The sequence below is a fragment of the Hyalella azteca genome, unplaced genomic scaffold (genome assembly GCF_000764305.2).
Source record: "Hyalella azteca isolate HAZT.00-mixed unplaced genomic scaffold, Hazt_2.0.2 contig14656, whole genome shotgun sequence".
Taxonomy (NCBI): domain Eukaryota; kingdom Metazoa; phylum Arthropoda; class Malacostraca; order Amphipoda; family Hyalellidae; genus Hyalella; species Hyalella azteca.
In genome coordinates, this window is record NW_025944533.1 from 167,604 (window position 1) to 185,170 (window position 17,567).

General features: G+C 35.8%; 1 protein-coding gene across 1 annotated transcript in view; it reads right to left on the reverse strand.

Annotated features, from left to right (window-relative positions):
- Positions 1-17,567, reverse strand: part of LOC108667409 (homeotic protein ultrabithorax) — a 246,847-nt gene that overhangs the window by 90,785 nt on the left and 138,495 nt on the right. The window contains exon 4 of the mRNA XM_047884122.1: positions 235-658. Within this exon, the coding sequence (XP_047740078.1) occupies positions 267-658 (392 nt within the window). The 3' untranslated portion in view covers positions 235-266. The remainder of the gene's footprint in view (positions 1-234; positions 659-17,567) is intronic.

The window sequence follows — 17,567 nt, forward strand, 5'->3', positions numbered from 1 at the left end:
TCGATCCAGTTGAAAGAGTTATTACGCGCGTTATTATAGCTATTATTATTAAGTTAATATTCTTTGAAGTGAGATTAATGTCAAAAAAACGTGCAGCAGAAAAAATTATGTATGGCTTACCTTCCACTGATTAATGAGAAGCTAATGGAAAATCCAATCGAATAATAGAATGTCAGGAAGTTCAAGTACCGATTCGATGAAAATAATTCAAATTAACTGAATAAATAATCTTACCTTAATCCTAACTTAGAGATGAGCTGAAGAGGTTAGTTTTGCACAGGATTTTGTCCCGTATGATCCGGGACTCCTCCGCCCGTTTGACTGGGAGTCATGTTGGGTGGGACGGTGGGTGTCTGTTGTGTCTGTTGGGGAGCGGGTGGCTGTTGCGGTTGCTGTTGCTGCTGTTGCATCATTTTCTGACTTTGAGCTACCTTTTCTTGTTCATTCAATTCTTTGATTGCTTGTATTTCTTTCTTGAGTTTCATCCGCCTGTTCTGGAACCATATTTTGATCTGTCGCTCGGTGAGACAAAGAGCGTGGGCCATTTCTATTCTTCTCCTCCGTGTCAAGTAGTGATTCGTATGGAACTCCTTCTCAAGCTCCAGAGTCTGATATCGAGTATACGTCTGGCGTCCGCGTCGCCGTAACCCATTTGCACCTGCAAATAAAAAACAAACACACTTGAATTTCTAGATTAAACACATGAACAAACATACCAATACTTGCGAAAAATATAAGTACTTAAATATCTGACTTAAGCACATTGAAAAAAAAACATAGCGAAACATAGAAATAATTAAATATCTGAATTAAACACATTGAAAAAAAACATAGGGAAAAACAAAAGTAATTAAATATCTGACCTAAACACATTGAAAAAAAATAGCGAAGCAGAAAAGTATGTTATTTAACCATGCACCGGTTGGATGAAAGAAAAGAACGGCTTTACTTAAAATTAATGCTAAGGAAACGGTGGTCATTGATTCTTCACAACAATATTCTCTATATATACGCCGGTGAAACAGATATTAATACGGAAGCTGCAAACAGCGAGGCATTTATAAGGAAAAATGAACTCCGGAGCCTAAACAATCCATAAGTAAATCACTCCATTGAAAACTTTTGATATTACATCTATCACCTGATTATTGATTGTGATTCGATAATTCATTCATAAAATTTTATTGGATATTAATGATAAAAATAAATTGCTTTTCAGATTCATTGATCATCATTGCAGCAATCATAAGGATTCTAAAGCAAAAGCACGTTAGTTGAAGAGTCTCACTAAAGGTCTCGAAAATAACACTGATATATATCTGCAGTATAATCAATTTTCAATTTCAGAGCATCACTATTAAACCTAACGTATTCCAATACAAACACAGGACTGTGCGAATCATAATTCTACCACTTCTATGCAAGTGCATAATATCCTGATACAAGGTATTGCTGATACGCTCTAAAATAAACCATCTTACGATGCCAGACTTCTACACACATTCTGAAATATTTAAAAGATTACAATCTTCCCTTGGACGATCAGTGAAAAGTTAAAAGAAACACAAAATATTGATATATACACTAAAATATTGAAGAAGACTGCGATAAAAAGCAAAAATGTGCGCGAAATAATGACATAATCAAGAGTTGGGAGATGATCGCAATAGAATTATGAAATGCATATAAAATTTTTACGGGCGTTGTTAAAAAATGGTTCGATTGAAATTCGCTCAGCCACTTCGAAAAAATAGGCAATTTTGGATGTGCAAGTGTGCAATGTGCATTAGAAGTAGAGGTTCAGACTCAAGCCTATGCATGCAGTTGCAAACATGTCGACTGTCGCTCTTAAAAAGTCTGGACGATGATTTACGACTCGGGCAAAGCGCGCTACTCTTCAATTGTCTGCCGACAGTCCTGTCATTATCCTGCGATGTCTCTATCAGCTTGCCTTCAGCCAAACTAATATATTGTGAGCAAGCAACAAAGCAAGACGATCATGCAAGACTTTTGCCAAACAGTTCAATTATACCGGCCCTTGCTAAATGAACTCGCTTTGTTGATAAACGCAATTTCTTAGCATTCATCTCCAGGAATAATATTATTAAAAAATTCAAGAACTAATTTGCATTGGGCTAGAATTTAATCAAATTAAAATAATTTTGCACATTGCTTATAGCTGTAAAAATGCAGCAGTAAACAATATAAAAAATGCAAAATGCAAAGAATTTCGATGGCTATCTTCGAAGAATCTCTTTTCTATGAAAAAGCAAAGAATTCATAAAAAAAGAACGGGACTGTGTCATTACGACACAGTTAATTTTCTCAGCATTAATAACAGAATTAACCATAAAATTCAATTTAAACAACTTACGCACCTTCATCAGACCCTCCAGGAGAGCCAGCCTCTTCGTCTCCGCCATTTTGACTCAATGGCTTACCCGTGATTATTCTATACCTCAAGTCACCAATACAGAATTATTATCACGTATTTGTATTAAACTAAATTCCCCTTCCCTCACTACTTTAAAGCTACTTCTATAGAACCATCATGAGATTTAACCGTGAATTGGAACCGCAGTATAAGAAGCACCAAGGTGGTAGGTAAGAAACAGGGTTGTCCGACCTCCAACTGAGTGTCCAGGTCTCAGCGAAGGAGCCAAGTCCTGGAAAAGCCTAGTGACGCAGCATTCCAGGCTCCTCCTTCTCTGTGCCGGAATAGGACTCCGCCAACCACCAGAACCGAACAAGTGGCGTATTTAAGAACAGGTTCTAAGATCCCTAAGAATCCCAGTGGACACAGAGGCACTCTCGCACACACCTAAGATTCTTGACTGAATTTGAGACGATATTGTTTTGCGTTGCGATGACTTTATCTTTGTGAATAATGGATGCATGTAAGCAGAGTGAGTGACGTAGGAATAGGATTTGTTTTCCAGACATGAAGTCCATACATTCAAAATGCCTTTTTAATTAACAGTTGGCTATTAAATCGCTATGCAGCACTCTTATTAAAGATAAGAGAACATAAAAGATAATAAAAAAGTATATATATATAGAAAAAATAAATGCATGTTATTTTGTCATGAACGCGACTAATAATCGTTAATCAACAGATACATTTTTAGAGTATGAACCAGACTAAGCCAAAATTAAGCATCTAAAAAATCCAAACAATTTTATAGATTTTCTCTTTATAGAATAAAGATTTTATAAAATGTATAGATTTTCTCTTGATTTTTTTTTCTCTTTATAGAATAAAGTATAAAGAGAAAAAAAGTTGGATAAAGTTTGCATTCAACTCCTCATCTTATCAGCAATATAGGAATTGCAGCAGTTCATACGTAGGATATCCTTTCAAATTATTTATTTACAATGAACTATCAATTTATTTTATCATCTAGCACAAAATTCAACAAAAAAATCGAAAAAATTCATGACGATAAGGATAAATCAATGATCGTGGAAAGCATTTTTGATGAAGGGATCTATAAGAGATCGGTTTTAAGTTAATCACAGATCGAAAACTAATTTTAGGAAATTTGTATGCGTGATTAGCTTTAAATGAAACAGCAATCGCGTGAAGCATTTTCGATGGTCTATTAACGGGTATAGGCTTTAAATAAATCAACAATCGCAAAAATGTATTATAATTTTTTATTTATCGGCTTTAATTGAATCAACGATCACGAATATCTGGGACCTGCAAAGGATTGATCTTAAACTGAGGGACGCTGATGGAGGAGACGCATTAATCTCAGCAGAGGCCACAATTCAAGGGAGGGCGACGCTACAGCGCTAAGTTGGTCGTTAGCATGCGCTTGTGATAGGCCTTAGCAACTCTATCAATGCCATTATAGTGAACGATGATCAAAGTCATGACGTGCTTCATCGTAAGCTCTGTGATTACGTCATGGAATCACGTTCAGTTTAAATCCTGCCAATCGGCTGTTGTGAATTACGTAAATTATATCGCGAAGGATGTGTTTCACTCGTTCCTGTGTTTCGCGAATGATTTGTTTTTAATTACTTGCATTGAAAAGTATTACCTCTTTTTAGTAGCTGATGCAATGATAAATAAATAATTACTAAGAATTTATTTTATTTCTTCTATTCAATAAAGTGAACAGAATGTACAAATTCTATATGATATACCAATAAATTAAGGAGGACTTTACCAATATTATGGTGCAGTATAGGAATCACGGAGAAAACGCTTTACTGTTTAAAAAAAGTCGAGGTTCTCAACAATTTTCGAAACTGTAATTACCTGTGGTTGATCATTTTCAGCAATTATTGATTAGAAAAAACAAGCATCCGACCACGATTCGCTCAGCAGGAAATTATTAATATTGAACTTAAATTCAAGTTACATTTGTTCCCACGTAGTATTATATGGTTCTCTGTGTGGGCCTCGATTAATTATTAAAATGATGGAAATAGTGAAGACAATAGAGAATTTTAAAGCTACAAGTAAACTTCAGATACTAACAATAAAATCTCACAAACATAATTTTTAGAAGAGAATATACACACTTTGCATTTTGAGAGTTTCATCGTTCCAGTTTCTGTGTCGATGGAAAACTGCTACAATTATAATACCATTTTTTTCAGGCACGCTTGCAAACAGCTCTTAAATATCCCGGTGTTGACACTGAAATAAATTCGACAGGACTTGATGCATGAATAGAGGCTTGGAAATACTGCACGCGATTCACTTTTTTAATACGGAAATCATCATATATACTATGCACGGGTAAGAAATAAGAGTTTAGAAGTTTCTGCAGGGTTTCATTCGTATTCATCGGAAGATGGATATGAATATGTGTCGACAACGCTTAGGAAAACGTCATGTTTTAATTTATCTTCTTTTAGCAGATGTGGCAGATGGAGTGAAGCAAAGTTTGAATGTTTTTATGTCCTATTAAATTATGATTCAACATCTGTAACGATGGCTGCTATCCTTACAGATCATGCTCATTAATAAAAATTAAGAATATGTGTTATAGGAAAAAGTGTTGAATTAGGTATTTTAAGTAATTGGAGCAAACAAGTTTAGTAAAAATATAAAAAGTATACAGGAATGATTCAATGAAACATGATAAGTTTCCTAAGCCCTTTCGCAAATAAAAACAACTGTTTTCAAAATGTTATATTATGCAATTTATTTAAAACACTATCTTGCATTCCTATGAGGCAAGAACTTATAACATTCCCTATAGCTAGTATACATGCGTAACGAATAATTAACTTTTAGCTGTCTTGAAGGAGATGGTTGTTGAAAATATGTATATGTTGAATTTCAAATAATAAAACAGCCATAATGTCTTTTAAAACGAATCTTTTTCCGAGGAAGTTGTAATTTTCAACAATTCCGATTCTTTCCTTCAAGCAATAAAATAAATTTATTCCTTTAAACAACCCACAAAAACTCTCCAGAAATTTCCTTTGAAAGAAAACAAGATTAAGTTTTACTGAGTATTTTTCAGACTTTTTCATCCCTTCCATATTCGGATTTTGTTACCAATGAGAGAAAGGAAAAATACGAAGTCGCAATTCGGACGTGGCCATATAGCGCGTAGAATATCAGATAGTAGATATGGTTGACACAGGGAAACTCATATAGCAAATGAACGGAGACAGTTCAAGATAGGTAACTTTATTACGAGGTTTTTCCCTTGATAAATGGGAAGCGAAAAGTTGAAGTATTTATTACAAGAGATGGGCTAGAAGATGACTCGTTTGATAATTGGAAAAGTTCCTCCACGTGAAATTATAGTGTATCTATAAATAAAATTAGATGACAGATTCAAACTGGCTTTTGACTTCTCTTAAACGCTGATAAAGAGTGGATGTAAAGATCGGAAATAGGGATGCATTGAATGAAAATTTAAATTATAATAACGATAAACCGCATTATTAATCGTTTGGCAATTTCGATTTTGCACTGAATATTGCTTAAATTAGTACTCAAGCACTCACAAAATTTACCAGCAAATAGACAATAATTCTTTCAGAATCAGATGAATCTCAGTATTTTTTTATATTCAACACTAAAAATAAGGTCCTCGTCGAGCTAGAGAAAAGCAAATAAATAATCAATCAATTTGTATTCAAGTTTTATGAAATAATATACACATTAATGATATTTATAACAGTGAGTCATCTCTATAAACTGCCAGGTCGGGAATAAAATTTACTTTACAAAAGAAAGATTACATTTTGAAATAATTTTTGCTTGAAATAATTTTTTGAAATGAATGAAAAAACAGATAAAGATACAATGAAGAGACCTTTGTACCATGATCAATACCTGGATTAAAATAAATATGTTGAGTGAAGAGGAAAAATTAAATTTCTCTACTTAAAATAAGCGAGCTCAATTACAACCTAAACTTCTCCACGCTCTCGGTTCCATAAACTCTCATTTTTCCAGGCATTCAAAAACTCGTTATTTCTGACGTCATGCGGTGACGTTGCTTTGCTTGGCTCTTGGCCCTGAGAAAAATCTAAGATTGAGAAATGGCGCTGGTATTTGCATTAGAAATCAAGGGACGCGGTGAATTATTTGACAGGCTCGTGAAAAATAGCCAACGGTGCTGGGGAGAGATAGGCCTCCTGTGGGAAATTGAAAATGCCGCTTGGTTGATGCTGATGGGGACATGAGGTCGACTGAGGCTGCCCACGAATTATGAGCACAACAAGGTGAACTCAAGCAGAACTTTCTGGCCAGCCCATGGCAACAGCGCCATGCATGGGAAAGAAAATCTTGGGTGAAAAATTGTCGAGTTGATACCCAAGGCAATTTTCACGTGAATGGGAAATAATCCAGAATTTTAAATCATTTATATATTGATATACTTGAATTCAGGCAATAAAGTGGTGTGGAAGCATCTACAACCGATTCAGCTGATAAAGCTTACTCAGAAAATTCAATTCATTTATTGAATTCGCCAATATCAGATTTATTTCTTTTTCATAAGAAATGCCCAATTAAGCTTGATTACTTATACAGGAATTGCTGCCCCTAGGACTTAAACATATAATAAAATTCGCCATCAAAGCGCCCGAAATGCATGATCAATTCCTCATGTTTTATTGTTTCCGTGCATGCGCTCGATCACCCAATGCAGCGGCAGCGGCCGCACCCACAATGCAGGCAATTAGGAACCCCGTTGCACCGACTGCAATCCATCCTTACTTTTAATATCACATTAGGCTTCGTATGCCACACACGTCCCTCTTCTCTATTTCCAGAGACTCCCCTTGACGGCATATAAATCATTCGTATCCCGAGAGGATCGCAGTGCCAGCCTATCCGACACGACAGACCATCGAGGCCTCTCGGATAACAACAAAACTTCCTAAGACAACTTGCGTTCCTCTACAATTATTGGATCGGCAGCTCCAAACCGAGTATGAATTCCAGAAAAAAAAGAATAATGAGGAGGGTATGAAAAAATTATTAATTATTAGCGAATAGCTCTAGCTTTCAACGTAGGAATATCTTAGTTCTTTCAGAAACCAGGATATTATCTCGATGTTGTTGATGGGAAACGAAAATTTTTCTCCATAAAGCATAAGATGAAGATATTTTTAGGTTGATTCTATGAACATCTTCGCGATTAGTGGTTCAGATATTACACTCCATTGCGAAAATTACCACTATACACATTTTGAAGTGTTACATAAGCACACAGCTAACCCGATGTAAATCCAAAATATTTCTAACACAAAAAATTCTAGTCACCTATTGCCTCTTTCTTTATATGCGCATATCCCGTTCTTAATTTGCATGAGTTCTTCATGAATAATCATGCGCGAGAAGCTCAGTTATTCTTCTTTGCATTTACTGACAAACAAGAAGACCTCTTCTTGTGAGCCCAGATATCTTGATTAGTACGCGGAACTTTACAACAAGAATTAATGTAGCTATGAATCAAAGCATCCCACAGGCTGGTGGGGGGTCGGCGCTCGAACATCGCTATCATGCGTGTGTAATTAAACTACAAGTCCCCTCAAAATAAAATAACTCTCATAAATCTCGACCGAGTCCGACGCACATGTCGCTCTCCCAGCCCGTTAATTATTGCCCCAAAGGCAACGGCAATTTCAAATGCGAGTAAAAAATGTAAAAAAAAAACAAAGTGAGCCGTCAATTGAGCATCTTCATGAGCAAAGAAATTCGATTGCGGGAATTTTTCATAGTTATTCCAAATAAGGAAAACCAAATTAACAAAGAGTAACGTGCAAGTAAAATAATTGAATTTAAATTTATCTTAATTTCCAATGACAGTAGTCTTTGTAAATTAAGCTTCGCACAGTTGTCATATTGCTTGAGCAGATTTTTCTTGGAAACTTGCAATAACTTCAGATTTGCAGGGCTAGCAAACTTTGCGATATATGCAGAACTTTAAAGTTGCTACATTTTTCCGTCTCGCGAATGTATGGGAGAAATAAACGAAACTTGGCATAATGACTTCAATACGATTAAATAAGAAAAATGGTAAGATTTTGTTCGCGGTGGAGAAGGTATATAATTTGGCATGGATAACTAAGGTAAATACCATCATCAGAATAGCTGAAGCTTTAGGCGATAACAAAAATGATTGGAAGCTGCAGAAACAGCGTAGCAACGATGCTTGTGCAACGAGGTGAGAAGGTGAAGTAAAAACGTCATAATGAGTTGCTACAGCACGGTGCCAATATAGTCACACTTATTTCCGCGTTCAAATTTAATTATGATTTCTAATAATAATGATCTAAATAAAATGTTGTAGGTATATTTTTCAATAATTTCGTGAAGTCATTATCTACGGGAAATTGCAAACAATAATTTCCAATTAAAACATGATAGCTATGTGAGCGTTTTAGAAGCTGCAAATTACAAGGATTTATCTTACAGAACTTTTCAGTATACAACAAGTTTTTAACTCCGTTGTTAACAAAAATATAACGCACTCGATGAACTTTTCTTTGATATACATTTTATTTATGATATGAATATAAATTTTTAATATGGTTTGAACTAACTGTTAAAAATCGTTGTGGCTACCAATATGGAAGCACATTTTTACAACGAACGTTGCTTTATTTAGAGAAAGATTACAACCGAGAAGTTATGGAATACAATAGAGAATTTAAACTCTTCAGCGTGAAATTCTTAAGGCGGTGCTAATAAATTCGCTCGCAAATTTCAGACTTTTCTGAAAGATTTTGTTCGCGGTGGAGAAGGTATATAATTTGGCATGGATAACTAAGGTAAATACCATCATCAGAATAGCTGAAGCTTTAGGCGATAACAAAAATGATTGGAAGCTGCAGAAACAGCGTAGCAACGATGCTTGTGCAACGAGGTGAGAAGGTGAAGTAAAAACGTCATAATGAGTTGCTACAGCACGGTGCCAATATAGTCACACTTATTTCCGCGTTCAAATTTAATTATGATTTCTAATAATAATGATCTAAATAAAATGTTGTAGGTATATTTTTCAATAATTTCGTGAAGTCATTATCTACGGGAAATTGCAAACAATAATTTCCAATTAAAACATGATAGCTATGTGAGCGTTTTAGAAGCTGCAAATTACAAGGATTTATCTTACAGAACTTTTCAGTATACAACAAGTTTTTAACTCCGTTGTTAACAAAAATATAACGCACTCGATGAACTTTTCTTTGATATACATTTTATTTATGATATGAATATAAATTTTTAATATGGTTTGAACTAACTGTTAAAAATCGTTGTGGCTACCAATATGGAAGCACATTTTTACAACGAACGTTGCTTTATTTAGAGAAAGATTACAACCGAGAAGTTATGGAATACAATAGAGAATTTAAACTCCCCAGTGTGAAATTCTTAAGGCGGTGCTGCTAAATTCGCTCGTAAACTTCAGACTTTTCTGAAACTTATGATGTAAAATCATCGTGAAGGGACAGCCGTGATGTTTGCTGGCGTATAGCATTTTGGACCGCGTTCTAGGTGGTCAGCTGGCGCTGTGTCAAGATTTATTCCCTGAAGCGGCATCCAATAAAGCTTCGAACGCTCGGCCTCCGTTCAGTCTGTTCTCCCCAAAAAGCCTTACATCAAAATGGTGTTCTTCGATGCATCCGGTCCCATTTTGCACATGGACGTTTCTGGACAATATATTGCTCGCTCAAAATTAATAATCCCCTCTTCACTGAATTCGAATACATCGATGGGGTCCATATGCATTCTTCTTTATAGAGTGCCTGACGTAGGTACCTCGCAGGCTTATGAACATGCGCATGAAATATTACAAGAAGCTGACATTCCTCGCTGCGAAAGTACATAGAGCACAAAAAATTCGTTTTACCGGGATTTTTTCGACGCTGTAAGCAGACTTTATTCTTAAAAACTATTTAAGGTATAATTACATATGAACAGTTTTGTTTTAGAATATTTCAAACTTATGTTACAAAATTGTATTGAAGATTTTTTTTACCTTTTTATGACGTAAAATTCTTCACAAGATCTGGAAATCACAATTTTTGTTTGGCTTCATTTATTATCGCGGAAAGTTTGGCAACGAATTACGTTACGACTGGAAGGCCCTCAAGTTTGCAGGACATTATAACGTGTAAAGGAGAACTAGACGAAATACGATGGCGCCTGCCGACCATACCTTACAGCTACCCGTTTCTCTTCCTTGAAAGACGAATCCTACAAATAGACGGGGACACATCCATGTAAGCAATTTATTTCCAGAATCCCCATCATAATTTCCGTAATAAAGATTTCAAAACTGTAACATGAACTCTAATTCATTTATACATCGATCTTCTTTGCTGTTCCAGCCTTCTTTACAGAAGTTAGGGCTTCCGAGGATCGACATAAAGTTTGCCTCGATATTTCGAGCGAAGAAGAAATTCGGAGGAGTCAAAATTGTTATCATCCATAGGAGACGGTCATCCAGAACGTTTCTCACCTCTTGTTTCATAACTCAGAAGCTGTTGAGTGTGTTGCAGGAAGGAGAAATGTACAGTATATATGAGGGAATATCATTCAAATTGTGGCATTTAATGGTGTAATTTTACGTGCGTTTTCCAGCATTTATCCATTAAGATAAATGAAAGGCACTTAAGAAATTGCCATATCATGAAGTTGGACGTTAGAATTTTCAAGGGACCTACAGTATTACGAATCTAGTACCTCTAATTAATGAACCGTTTCATTCATGTAAAGTTTATATTTTTTAAAGAAACCAAATGATAAAATACAATACTAATCCGTTGAGCGCAATTATTCACCAGGATTAAAACAAAACGTCGCTGCTTCACTAAACATTAAACCCATTGCTGAGGCTAATCAAGAGCGCAACCATAATTTGCGTGCATATTTATGCAGCAGAATAATCAAACACAGATTTTGCACACGGAGCACGCTAGTAAAAAGCTGGACTAACACAAAGGATGCAATGACAGCGGTGCAATTACTCTCAAAGTCCGGATTTCGCCGGCGATAAATTTAGGGAGAGCAACATTTGAAATGTTGCCCGCTGGAATCCGCTGCGAGGAATGTTCCGGACAGCGACAAAGAATCCGACATAGAAATATCGCCGTTGTTCACGAGTTACGGGCCGCAATTAAGCTATTCTAAATCTTTCAAGCACCTCCAACTGTCACGAGAGAAGCTAATCACAAATCTTGCTTGCTAACGCACGCAAGGTGACATCCGCAACTGCAAAATTATCCCATTAATCGCAAAACCGCAAATAATTACACCAGTTCCAATACTTAAGAATCTTTCGTCTTATTTATCGCATCTTGGCACTTCATGTCCACCACACAATTAATTATAAACGCTTCCATAATAGGCTGTTGAGACTAATGCAGTGCCGTGTTCTGGATCAACTTGTTTATTAATAATTACAACACATGCAGACTCTTCTCCATGCCATTGCAGTTGAACACTGAACAACAAATTAATTCAAATAAAACAAAGTATTTAACCCGACGCATTCGATTGAGCAGAAACCCCAACTTAAATTGCAACAAATAATTTAGCTGAAATTAACTCATTAAAAACGCTGCAAGTGTTTGGTTATTAGTGACAGAGTAGACAGAGGGATAATAAGTGCCCTATTTAGATCTTTGCAAGGCGTCAGGAGTGGCGGGGGGCGTCGTTACCGCCGTGGGGGGTAATGGGGGGCTCGGCCCCCGCTGCGCTGCCTGATGCGTTGCCTGTGGATTGCGACGCGGCATGGGACAGCCAATGCTGGATTCTAACATATAATATTTTATACATTTTATAACTTCAAGATACTTTGCTAGTGAACTTCATTTTGTTACATTAAAAAAAGGCATGCATATGTGTCACGACATATATGTCCACTAACATTTATTTATTTAATCATTGGGCACGGATATTTTTTCATTTACGTATGATACGAAAATGCATCCATATGAACTCAAGCACTATCCTATTGAGATTCAAATAAATGATTATCCAATTCATTAGATTTCTGATTAAAATGTATGAAATAAATGATTATCCTATTGAGATTCAAATCAATTAAATGATTTATAAGCAAATGGGCAATTTCAAATTTTTTAAGCAGGTGAAATTTTTGTCCTGAATCCAGGTCTGTGCAGGACAGCAGAAGAGAAATTAACTTCAGAACATGGATCCTAAGTCATCCATAAAATTACTGAAAAATTCAAGTGTTTTCAAATAAATTAACCATGTGCTGTCTATGTTACATTAAAAAAATTAGAGAAACCATAAAATAAGGTATTAGCTGCACATATAGAGGTAAACCGATGCTAAATTAGTTGCTGAAAAGATGCTAAATAAATTTAAGCTGCATTATTTAGTATTACCGTTTGTCGTATATAGTACAAAGAGAACCTACGTTTTTAGCGGAACTTACAAGTTACAGGAAGTAAGCGAATTTAGTATTTTTAATTTGTAACTTTGCGTTTTTTTATTAAAGCTTGAAAGTATAAATTGAGATGTAATAAGAGACCATATTCAAATCAAAGAACTCAGATTTCCAGCAATAGAGTATTCATATTTGCGAGTAATGTTGAGTTGAGGTCCGTTTCAATTAATAATTTCCTCTGGTCATATAAACAATTATCCCTCTACAGAAAATATTAAACATTTAATTAACAAACAATATTTCCAATTAACAAGCAATATATTTAATATTTATTTAACAAGCAAATAATGTACGATAAATGATAAATGTAGTACGCTGAAGATTACTAAATTTTTATCTCAGATTGGGGAAATTATGAAAGCAATGTTCTCATTGCATTAGCAATTCAAAAATAAAAATGGATTATATACATGGTTCGAGGTTTTTGATATCTTCGGTAAAAAATACATGTCGGGGTTAATACTTTCCGGTTGATTACAGAAAAAAATTGCTTTTAAGATCCTACAGATATAATATTTATAGCATTTTTATCAGTAACAAATTAGCAATTTATAACGTAACCCACTAGTTGTAGGATTAATTGTGAAAGTATTATATCACAACTCGTTCCATACATATACAATATATTAAATTAGATTATCCGGGAATGACTTGAATATAATCCGAAATCCTCAAACAATTCTACCGTGACAGGTTTTTGAATTGACAAGGTCTTTGACAATGAACAACAAAGGCATACATATTCATAACTTGCTCCCTCCTTGTTTGTTTTTTGTAAATGGATCCATTCGAGCATTTTATTTTAACGGAGTGCATTTTTAAAAATGAATATAAACTCCATAAAGTATTGTCTCCGTACAAACTTGAAGACGGATCTTTGTTATACGAACAGTCTTTACTGAGGAAAATTCAAATACAGACTTTATGCAATTGTAGAACAAACTAAACGCAGATAATTTAATCACCAGTGTCACACAGTTTCGTGGCATGAGAGCACATCGGTCGTCCTCGAGCCTCTCGCCTTCATCAGCATCTGGTTCACATCACTCCATTTTCATCAAGATTCCTTTCACCCTCAGCACCAGGCCTACCCTCGTGAGCACCCTTCACCTCCCCTCTTTTCCCTTCACCTCCCCTCTTTCCCCTTCACCTCCCCTCTTTCCCCTTCACCTCCCCTCTTTTCCCTTCACCTCCCCTCTTTTCCCTTCACCTCCCCTCTTTTCATCCTGTCCTCCAACAGAGCAAGCATCGATCTTCCTAGCTCCTGCGAGATGCCGGCTCTCCCCACTCCATCACAGCAGCCTCGCTCCTCACGTTCATCTAACCATAACCTCCTTCTATACTTGTCACTTTACAAAATCTTTTTTTTAGGTACAATTGTGCCGCGATCTCTCCAATTTTTCTTCATTAATTTCGTGTTGTTCATCTAGCAATAACCTCCTCTTCTACTTATCACTTTACAATCTCTCTTTTTGGGTATTATTGTACGGCAATCTCTCCAATTTTTCTTCAATAATTTCGTGTTCCTAATTCCTTTAATATTTGTTGCCTATATTGTTAGCAGATATTTATAAATACAGTCCTACACATTCAACTCAATCATCAACATTAGTGTCCAAATTCACTTTATTAGACTTATTTCAAACTATTTAAATTGAACACCTTCTCTACCTAACTTACGAATTTTCCTTCGGAAGTTTTGTCAAGCAAAACTTGATTCAGTTACACGTATATGCTATGAACTTATTCTTGACCTATACCTTTTAATCAGAAGAAAAGAAGCATTGAAAAAGAAATCAGAAGAAATAACGCTCAGAATCATGTTTCCATTTATTTGGGCATCTGATAAACATTTAAATTGCTTTAATTTGATATCCACTATTTGAAATATCTACAATTTTGAATATTTATAACTCTAAATGAGCAGTTATTTCATTTATCCCATTAAATACTATCACTGATAATTCCTTACTTATATTATTTCTTCGCCCTCCTCCATCCCATACTGAGCTGCACCTCTGCACTGCATGAAGCAGGCAAGTTCAGTCGCTCAGCATTACAGTGAAGTGATATGTTTTCTTGACCAAGCCGTACAGAGCTGCCCACATTATTCTCTCTTCATTTGGAGGACCAAGCAAATGGTCCAGGGCCGCCATTCATCTTCCAGAAAGGGAATCAAGCTTTCCCATGGACTTATTAGACTGTCTCTCATAAGCCATAAATTCAGGGCTTTAGACTTCTGCAATGTTGGTGTCTCGTACATCTAACGAGGAGTCGCCGAGGCACATTAGTACCGACGATCAAGACCTCTAATGATATCAAAATGCTTTTAATTTTTATTAATATAACGCACTAAGTATCAAGGTAGATAATTATATCCCAAAAGTTTTTAGCTTTGGAAATTTCATTCGGATTATGAAATCTTCGCAATTATTGAACAATCCGATTTTGTTCAATCGTACCACTCAGGTACGAGTATTTGAATTAAAATATTTTCATCGTAAATATTTAAATTGTGTTCAGTTTCATGGAACGATTAGACTGCTTCTTAGAAACAACCGACAAAAAATGTCATGGGCAAAAACCAGTATAATTTGATTAGTGAGATTACACTTTTTTCTCAACTAATATACCCATTTGAGGCAAAAAATTTAAAAATCAGCTATGCCCGTGGTAATAAAATAATATCATGCCCACCATAAAGGGCAAAAAATAACCCTGAAAATCAACTTTTTGCTTTCTTGCGGCGAGAAATTTTTTTCTTGGTGGAGCGGCCTGTGTTTTAACACAAAATTTCTGAGGATGACGTTTATATTTTTTTGAATATTACTTTTCACATAGATGCGTGAGAACAATTATCATGCACTTAGCGGAAAATCGTTTTCATATCGTTTAAATTACAAATAAATATTTTGGCACCATCGATTGCCATCAGTCCGTTGAGTTGATACTCTAAGATATCCATAAAAAATCTACTTATTTAAAATATAATTAGCGATTCGAAAAAAATACAAGTCAACAAATAACACGCATAGAGAAAAACTCATTTAGCGCCATTCATTATGGGATTGAACGGGTGACTTCCATATATAATTCTCATTGTATTTATTTGACGTCAGGCCGCACTCAAATTGGCTGCAGAAACAAACGGAGGCTGGCAAATTCGGCACCGTAGTTCGTGTCTGACACCCGATACGTATATAATACCCTAAATTTTCACGACTGACTCGAACCTTCTTTACGAGATTGTATTGCTTCGCTTACATATATCAAGCGATTGCAATTTGTTCGGCTGCGTCCATTGCTTCCACTTATTTCGCGCACTCTTTAATTTCGGGGGCCAATAAGAAGCTCTTGGTCGCTCCGTTCGCCTCTCTCCACGCACTCGATAACTCGCTCCCTCCTCAACAGAATCTTATATTTGTGTATAAATCTTTTCGGCTGCGAGCAATTTATCCTTGTCTCAGAGTCGGCTCGGGATCCTCCTCTTTCCACTTGGCTGTCCTGATTCTATAGAGACTTGCACTGGTATCAGGTCTAAAATTGAAGACTCGCGTGCTCCGCGACGATAACCAAACTCCAGATACCAAAAAGTTGAATTACAACAAGAAATTCTAGAGTCCTTGTCGTATAAAGTCAATAAAATCTTCATTCATTAATCATTGACATCACGAACAGCATTAATAATAGTTGAATATGCAGTTCCTGAAAACTGTCAATTATTCTAATTGGCAGCAGTTAATAACAATTTCGATAAATACCAGTCTCCTCTTCAAGCAATTAGTTGTCACCGCAAATTGGTATTAATCTTGAAACAGCCGTTGCCTCGCTCGGCGACGGTATTTTCTTGTTATTTCTCGCCAAACTCGGGGGGAAAGGGACGCCTATACGAAAAGAAAAGCGTTCCCACCATAATTTTCGCTTCTGGCGCAGGAATAGAACTACTCTTGAGATCGCTGTGCGATGTTTTACACGACTGCCTGGTGCTTTATGGTTCCTCCCGAATGAATTTCGGCTAGATTGATGAGGCGTTAGCATGGAAATAAAGACAAAAAGCTTGCCGAATGTTTTCTTCTCAGAGAGAAACAATTGCTTCAGTAAACACTCGTGCATAAGTTCATGATTTCCGTTGGATTATGCCGAATGAAAATTCATGTAAATATACAGTAATAATCAAACGATCGGAAGTACAACCCTTGATGTCAGCTCATATATTATTTAAGAGTTCAATCATGCCAAGAATTGATAGAGACAATTCGTGACTAGAGCATATAATTGAACAACAAAAAGCTTTCTCTAGTAAATAATTCAACAAAAAAACTTCGTAATTTTAGATTATTCTCAACAATGCAATTCCATAATTAATTTGAAAAATAATAATTCGAATAATTATATTTCCCGTAACAAAGTGTGTAACGTTTATCTAAAAGGTTGAGAATAATAAATAAAATAAAAGTAAATAAAATTATTCCAACGTCACCTCAGCGATAGACAAAGGGGCTATACAAAAAATGTTCTATCTTGCACGACAACAAAAGCGTCCTCAGAATTCTCGCACTCTAAGTCATTGTGGGAACAGTCGTTAGTTCAGACGCAAGATAAACGAAGTGATTGGGGTATAGGTCGCCAGCAGTGTTATCGTCACGTGTTAAGCGA